Here is an 8907-nt window from a genome sequence, read left to right as displayed (position 1 = left end):
CTAACTGATTTTTGACTTTTTTGGTAACTAAGTAGCAATGCATTTTTCTTATATTCTGCACATGTGCATTGTCATGATGTGCTGTAAATTGGCTTTAAGTCATTGATGTCATAAGTATTGTGATATCAGTAGTATTAAACAGAGATACTGCAGAGATTTTTTCTACTGTTTAAAAACCAGCTTTGGATTAAAAATATAGGTGATATCCCAAATAAACCCAACCGTATAAATACTGAATATACTCATCTTACATTTGCAGACGGAAATTCTGTTAAATGTTGGGAAAAAAACGTAATGGCAGGATTGTGTATGACACTTTAAAGTAGTTCTTTATTTATTCGAATTTAAGGGTTTTTCTTCCCTGTTGTGTGCTCTTCAATGGATGCATAGTGGAAGTGTCAGACAAAAATGTACAAAACCACACACAAGCTAAAGAGGGAACTGAGTATCTTTCATGGAAATTGAAATTTGCCATTACACGTTGTATTTACAGTTTGTACCCTCCAAAACACACACACACACACCAGACACACACTTCATGCGCCACTGTGATGTGTGTAAGCGCTGATTGCAGAAAAGCACAGACATCCAGATAAAGTAAGACCAAAGCTTGAATAATTCATTGCATGGCTCCACCTTGGCCAACCCACACATCCTCCCCCCCACCCCCACCTGAAGCCACAGCTGATAGCAACACACAGTGGAGAAATAAATTACAACACTTAACCCTCCAGAAAAAAAACGGTAAATCACTCATCTGAGAAAAGGCAGGCACAAATAAAATGTGTCCATCTACGAATTCTGTTAAAATCCTGAACACGTTCTTTTGTCAGGGATGAATGAGACTCCGGGATGTTTGGGACACACTGATGTTATCTGCCTCATACGGGGCTGGATTGTGTTTGCCTTCATATTGTTCACGTATGTGGAGCTCAGAGTGGATTTGAGCTCTAAGATAGCGCCGGCTGTGAAGTGAAGAAACTGTCAGCTCTCCAAAGGACTTTTGTGTGGCAAGGGCAGGACTTGACCGATAGGAATGTGTGTGTATGTTTGAGGATTTTATGTAACGCTACACTATATTACACTAATATTTATTATTTGGGACAACTGACCATTTGCAGCAGCTCAATCACAAATGTCCCTTTATTGATTATTACTAGAGGTTCCTTTTTTCTTCATGCACTGTTTTTGTGGAGTTTACATATTTCTCTGCTTTTGTGCTTTTTACCAGTATTGTGCAGCTTTTTAAGCTGTCCTTCAGTGAGTTTTTATAAGTAGAAATACTATTTACATTCAAATGATAACATATTTATATAAATAGTATAAATAAGTAAATGGATTAAAGGAGAATGCTGAATTTTTGCCTCAACTTTACTGTTATTTGATATCCAACCATGTTCAAGAATTTCTTTCCCAAAACCTACATTAAACCGGTTAATCTTCATGGTCTTTATATTTTTGGGACAAAATGTTATTTTGTTTTCATTAAACTGTGTTTAAATTGTTAAAGTTTGTTTTAGAAAACTGAAATTAGCAAGCATCTGAGAACTTCTCTTGCTCTTGTTTCCTAGATGTTGCATGATTGATCTGTGGCGGTTTTTATTTAGTTGCCTGTTCAGATTATAACAGAATTCCATTCAGCAGTGCCTGTGTTAAATTGTTACTGAAGTCATCACTCCTGCACTTTATCCGCCTACTGTCTACACTTTCCATTTTTTAATGTTTGTTTTGTGATTGTTTTGTTGTGTTAATTTGTGGATGTGTGCTGCTGCCTTTCTTGGCCGGCTCACCCTTGTGAAAGAGGTTTCGATCTTAGTGGGTCTTTTATCTGGCAAAATAAACGTAAAATAAAATAAAAAATAAATCATCGCCAAGTGACAAAAGATCTGCTGTCAGTAAACTGAGTGAAACAACTGAGAAACAAGATAAAGCCAACTGCCTCATTGAGGAAGTAGGAAAAGTGGTTGTGTAACTGCAAATGGAGGCTCGTAATCCAGATTATTTTGACTAAAATAATCAATTAAAATACAATAGCATTTGTGTTAAAGAGAAATAAATCACAACGTCAAATTTTATTTTCTATATTTTGCACAAGTTTTGTTGTATTCGCAGGTCAACGCTGGCTTAAGCCTTTTCTCCTCAGCTGCTCATAAAAAAAAACAAAGATGTGTTCAATATGTATTTCCAGCTGGCCACTGCAGTGGAAAATACATTTGTATTGTAACTTTAGTCCTGTGTTATAAAATTAGTAAAGTTCAGATGTAGCCTCTGGCTCTTTATGAGGGAGTTCACTCTCTCAGCAGCACCAGAGGATTCTCTTTAATACTTAATTAGAGTTCAACTGAAGTGCCAGAGCAGAAGAGGATCTCAGGTTATATTCAGGCATTTTGTTTACCGTAACCATCTGTCCACAAGGCTTTACTTCACACTTCAGGAGTTTCAGGCAACATAAATTCAATATTGTTCGATGAATTCATTGATTTTGATGCTGTTTGGGAGACTGGCAAAGTGAAGCCAAAACAAACCCTGTCTATAGCTGCTTTTAAATTATTCCAGCAGGCGTTGAATTCATTAGGTTACTGTATATTTATTTTGCATTGTGATAGTTTTGAATATTTAATTTCACTTCAAGCTGGATTTCATTTAAGTTGTAACTGTTTGCTGTATGTGGTGTGAAGGACTGACACAGGCGGCTGGTTGGTCCACAGATGGCTTTGTAGATAGACAGCTTGTCTGCTGTGAGAGACTGGCTGACTTACACAAACACTGACTGTAGTGAAGATACAGGCATTATCTTGTAGAAAAAACAAAAGATGTTAAAAGACAGGTTCAGGATTACTTAAGTTTGCTTTTAAATCCTAAAATAACTTTAAACAAACTTAGAGAACAACTTTAAAAGGACTCCTGAAACTTCACGTGGGCATCAGCAGAACTTTTTTTTTCCAACTAGATTTCAGCAAAATGGGGCTTTTGCTCACAGGCTGATTATTAAAAGTTCACTCATATCTCACTCTCTGTTACTCTCTTTCCAGTGCGGACGAGCGGTTCGACGCCACGTTCCACACCAACGTACTGGTGAATGCGTCGGGTTACTGCCAGTACATCCCCCCCGGCATACTTAAGAGCACCTGTTACATCGACGTGCGCTGGTTCCCCTTCGATGTGCAGAAGTGTGACTTGAAATTTGGTTCGTGGACGCACAATGGCTGGCTTCTCGACCTGCAGATGCTGGATGTGGACACATCCACTTACATATCCAATGGGGAATGGGATCTTGTTGGTAAGAGAGTCTCTGTGTTTATTACTGCAGGAAAAGCCATCAGGACAGACGAAAACGTGATTGTCTGCTTGGATTGATATATTTTCAGTCAAAACCTATTTATACAATTACCTTTAGAGATTTATCTATCAAAGCACTGAAAACAAACTTTGAACAGTTTCTTTTGGGGATATCTTATTACTGCATTGTAAAAGTTGCTGATGTTTGCAGTGTGCCCCCACAGAATGCATTATTGCATTTGCATGATTTCAAAATATATAACAAAGCTAATGAAATGACAAAAGTGATGCTTCACAGCTACCTTCTGTTGAATGAATGACTGCTGTATAAATATTTTCACCGTGGGACACCATTTGGGTTGATTTAGCTGGTTGAACTGGAAAGGGTAGAATCTTTGGAAGACTTCCCAAGCAGTGTGTTTCCAGCTGGGAGAGAGTAGAAGAAGATCCCATCGCCAGGGCCCCTGAGGTGATGGTTAGCTGGAAATGGGTGTCAGGCAGGACCAGATGGCTTGCAATAGGGCTGTTTGACAGGCGTTGGCAGGCGAGTAGCCGGGCCATATGTGAGTGCAGCACACCACATCCCTGAAACTGGAGTTGAAGGTGAGAAAGTTGTACCATGAAATTTTCTAAATAACTCATGAATATTTTAATTTAAAAAAAAAGTTCAGTAACTGCAGGGAAAAGACTGTGTCTGGCTCAAATTCACTCCGATAGAAAGTTGTTGGGGGTCACGGAAATTAAATTCAGGTCAGTGAACTTTGATGTGGGGCATTACTTAAACTGTCCAGTAAATATTTACATCCATCTTTGCTTCTCTCTTCAATCCGTTCATCCACCAAACAGACCAATATTGCATTCTTACAGTTTTTAATTATGGTTATTTTGTCAGATGGAAATATAGTTTACAGGTACTTAAATCTTCAAATTGAATTACTTCTTCACTTCTTCAGTCCACAAACACTTATCTGTATGCTTCTCCCTCAGGTGTACCAGCCAAGCGTAATGAACTGTACTACGAGTGCTGCAAGGAGCCCTACCCCGATGTGACGTTTACAGTCACTATGCGCCGCAGGACTCTATATTATGGACTTAACCTGCTCATTCCCTGTGTGCTGATCTCTGGCTTGGCTCTGCTGGTTTTCCTTTTACCTGCAGACTCCGGAGAAAAGATCTCTCTGGGTGAGAGAGATGCTGAACACACATAGAAAGCTTAGCAGATACATTAGTAATGGTGTTTATGTAAGCCAGCAACAGGTCACTGTCAAGGTTGTTTGTAATGTCAATTTAGCTTTAAAAAATATATATATAAGTGCAAGGTTGGTTTTAGGTTTTTTGAAGAAATTTACAAAACTTTAAAGGTCTAAAGACATTCATGTTTACACAAGCACAGTCACAACTGTGCATCAAAGCATAAAAACAGTGCACTCACATGGCTGCATATTTGTCTACAAAAACATCCCTATTAATCATATATCAAACCATGAATACATGCATGTCACACCACCTTGGAAAAATTGAATTTCAAAATAAGAGGTTTGCCACTAAATCCATTCCATCAGTTCAGTGACTTGATAAATAACCATCTGTCGATGAGCAGTCACCAGTTACAAAGTCAGAGTGTTTTAGGGATTTCTGGAGCGCTAACCTACCTTGGACTTGTCAGATCTGTCAACGGCTGACAAATGGTTGTCGTCAACGAGAACATAACTGATTACATACATAAGTAATTACAGGAATAATTTCATACGCCAGTGACCCTGATCACGTCATTACATGTATATGCTGACGTTCTCTCTCCCTGTGTCTCTCTCAATCTCTGTCTCAAGGCATCACTGTGCTGCTGTCGCTAACTGTCTTCATGCTTCTGGTAGCAGAGATCATGCCTGCCACGTCTGACTCGGTTCCTCTCATAGGTGGGTTACATTTCTGTGTCTATGTGAGTAAATGTAAGGCGTTTAAGTTGAAAGTAGATACAACATACATTACTGATCAGCTGTCAGTCTTTCTGATGGTATTTCTTTGGCTGCCAAACATGTATTAAATGCTTCTGCCTGGCCTCTGTATATAATGTATAGTGTCTCCCGGAAAAACAATAAATACAAAGCATCTCTGGCTCTTCCTGGGCTTTGCTTTGAGTAGCCTGAGGGTGTCTATACATAATTCTCAATGCAGCTGGGTAGTGGATGGACTTGATTAGGTGGCCATAAATAAACCTGTCAGCACCCTTAATAGGTGGTGAAATATCTGATTTTCCACTGAGGAGGAAAGAAAAGAATGGAGAGCTGTTGATGTAATGTAGAAAAAAGGACAAGCGATAGCAGAGGGGACCTTTGGGGCTAAAGTTTGTATTGAGGAAATGTGGATCACCGAGCCACAAAAAGAAGAATTGTGTCTTTTCTTTTCGTTTGTAGCGTGTGCCTGAAACACAGTTGAAGCTGTCATATGCAGTATATTGTGTGTGTTAAGAGTGTTTCAGTGGAAGTAGAATCAACAGAATGATTAAACTGTTCTTTAAATTCTGAAGACCTGAACAGGTGGCGATAATGTAAACTCTTAGTTTCCTTGTTGACCTTGACCTATGTTCCTTTGCATTGCTGAATGTGGGAGTGAGTTTGAAGTTGACTGTAAATACATAAAGCAAGTTTTTAACAGCACCGCAAAAAAGTCAGGCTATATGTCTTTTTATCGTCAGTCCATTATCACCTGATAAGCAAAGTGTGTTCATTTCATTTAAGTTCATTTAGTCAGACCTGTCTTATCTGGTTCAAGACTCAGCTCATTTTAATTCTGTGCACTTCTAATACATTTTTAATTTGGTTACTTCAGCCATGAATAACAATGTGGTTTGTGACTAAAGGTCTTAAAATTATCTTTTAATATGCATTGTGTATTATGTTATTATGCATCGTTTCTTTGGGCAGACTCCTTTTAACTCTCCTTCCACAAACAAAACCAGAAATGACAGGTAGCAGCAAATGCCCTTCCACCTCTTACCCACACATCATTTCACACCGAGGACTGACCCCGACTTTTTGCCTCCCTTAAGCCTCTTCCCGTGTCTTTGTTTACTGTCCTCTGTACCACCTTGTTTCTAACCTTCTGCTCTTCCATCTTTTTTTTTTCTTTTATATGATCCTAACAAATAAGTAGCAACCCCTGAGCACATGAGGTCATGTCAGGTTTGACTTTGCTGGTGCTGCAGTCGCTGTAATCATGTTTGGCTGTTAGCTCTTGTGGGTTCACAGCATGTACATGCTGGGAAAGAGCAAGCCCTCCTCCTTACTGTTCCCTGAAAACATCCCTCCTGAACCAACCCAAATCTCTCTCTCTCTCTTTCTTTTGCACTTCCTCCCTGCTGTTTTCTCTGGTTTGTTTACCCCTATTCTCTGTTTTGTCACAATTTTTGAACCGCTTTTATTCACCCAGTTTGAGTTCAAGTGTGCATCTTTTCCCCTTGGCAATATAACTTATTGCAGACTGAGCAGACTTGCTGTCCTTACATGCTAAACTGTGAAATCAACCTATTTTTCCAGACTTCATTTAATCTTAATGTTTTACCTGTTAATGCATGCTGATTAAATGTGTCCACTGGGCAGTTAAAGGACGGCCAAAAGGGGAAAAACATTCAACAAGTAATAAAATGCATGACCACAGATGTAACTGTGAGCAAAAAAATTAAAAGCATGTTGATGTTTTCTGTGTTCTCAACAGCTCAGTACTTTGCCAGCACCATGATGATTGTGGGAATGTCTGTGGTGGTGACAGTTATCGTCCTGCAATTTCACCATCATGACCCTCATGGGGGCAAGATGCCTAAGTGGGTGAGTGACTGAAGCTAATTTAATCACACAAGCATCAAGATGTTTCACGCAAATGTTGATGTGAATGTGTGCCTGCTGATCACCTCTTTCTCCTCTTAGGTTCGGGTGGTTCTGTTGAATTGGTGTGCCTGGTTTCTCCGCATGAAACAACCTGGTGATGAGCGCAAGCGGCCTGGTTACAAGTACCGTCACACCACCCACCACCACTCCAGCACCAGCTCCATAGAGATGGGCACGGTACCGAGCCTCACTGTGCCCCTGTCACAGACGTCATGCCCGCCCTGCCCCACAGGCACCTCCAACGGTTCCATGAGCCTCTACTTTGGCAATTACCACCCCATAGAAAACCCACACTGCCCACCATCCAGCGACTCCGGGGTGGCACTAGGGGGACGCGTCCACGGTTCCCCCAGTGATGACGCCGAGCCACCTGGAGGGGTTGGCAGTGGCGTTGCAAGTCTGGGGATGGGAGTTGGAGCTGGGATGGGGGTAAGCATTCCCCCGCCAGAGATCCAACGCATCTTGGAGGAGGTGTCGTACATAGCGCAGAGGTTCCGGGACCAGGATGAGGCCGAGGCCATCTGCAGCGAGTGGAAGTTCGCAGCGGCGGTGGTGGACCGGCTGTGTCTGGTTGCCTTCTCCCTCTTTTCCATCATCTGCACCTTCACCATCCTCATGTCGGCTCCCAACTTCATAGAGGCTGTTTCCAAGGACTTCACATAACTGTTTGCAGCAGGAGGAAGGGAGAGGCTGTAAAATGATAACGAAGGGTTATGAGAGAAAGTGACAAAACAGCAAGGGGTGCAGTTGTTTGATAGGGTGGGCTTTTCAGTGTTTCATGAGAAAAATCACATCTTCAGAAACTTGGTGCAAATAGTAGCTGAGAGCAGTAAAAAGATACAGAATCGAGCTAAATCAGATCAATCAGGAAACTAAATATTCATCATAACCAACAATCTACATCATAAGAAACGCAAATTCATTTTCCCACTCTGTCCCTATGTGAGAAACAAATTATTCAGTTCTCAAACAAAACTAAACAAAACAACAAAGACACTGAAAAAGACTAGAAGCAAAATGTTTGGAATCAACAAGTGAAGTAGAGGAGTGCACTGTATATAGTTTTTTACATTAAGATATTGGTAAGGGAAAGACAATGAAGCCACTATTTGTCTTTACCCTGCAAACAGTGTAAATATCATTGTTTTATCTGCATTATTCATTTAAAAACAGCTTTATTTACTGTACAATGACACATATGGCAATACGGCCACCTCACACTGCTCAAACCTTCTGTCAACTGTTGCCGCCCTGGATGTACAAATCCACACGTATGTACAAGCTCCACCTCAGTCTGAGCTCACGCATCCACTGTTAACCTTTTGAACTCTTCATGTCAAACTCACAGACTGTTCATAACGATGCTCCATCCCCTTGTAACGATGTTAGGCTATAGTTACTAAAATGAGATGTTTCACTGTGAATCTTATCGTTTTTGCTTTCACTTCGATCAACAGAGCACTGGTGCTTTGACGCAAGTGTATTTTCTTATTCATCTGTTTAGGAATTCCCGTTTCGATTCACTTCTCATTCTGTCTTGCCTGTTTCATTGTGTAGCGTCTGTAACGTAATAGGAACAGTTTGGGACAGTGTATAGTACTACTGAAACATCCAGTATATTGTATCAAAAAGCACTGTGTTGACAGGTGTTTTTTTTTTCCAAAGTACAGTCAAACTGTGTATGTTAAACTGTACATGACACCTTCTAACCAAGTGGCCTGACTTGTACAAATTATTACTTTAC

The 8907-nt window shown here is 40.4% G+C and overlaps 1 protein-coding gene across 1 annotated transcript in view; it reads left to right on the top strand.

Annotated features, from left to right (window-relative positions):
• LOC103358586 (neuronal acetylcholine receptor subunit alpha-7-like) overlaps positions 1-7826 on the top strand; it is a 38578-nt gene extending 30752 nt beyond the window's left edge. The window contains exons 5-9 of the mRNA XM_008283607.1: positions 3033-3280; positions 4267-4461; positions 5109-5195; positions 6994-7103; positions 7203-7826. Coding sequence (XP_008281829.1) covers positions 3033-3280; positions 4267-4461; positions 5109-5195; positions 6994-7103; positions 7203-7826 — 1264 coding nt within the window. The remainder of the gene's footprint in view (positions 1-3032; positions 3281-4266; positions 4462-5108; positions 5196-6993; positions 7104-7202) is intronic.
• Positions 7827-8907: the final 1081 nt, after the last annotated feature.

The sequence above is a fragment of the Stegastes partitus genome, unplaced genomic scaffold (assembly GCF_000690725.1).
Source record: "Stegastes partitus isolate 25-593 unplaced genomic scaffold, Stegastes_partitus-1.0.2 Scaffold321, whole genome shotgun sequence".
Classification (NCBI taxonomy): Eukaryota; Metazoa; Chordata; class Actinopteri; family Pomacentridae; genus Stegastes; species Stegastes partitus.
This window is presented reverse-complemented; position numbering and strand designations above follow the sequence as displayed.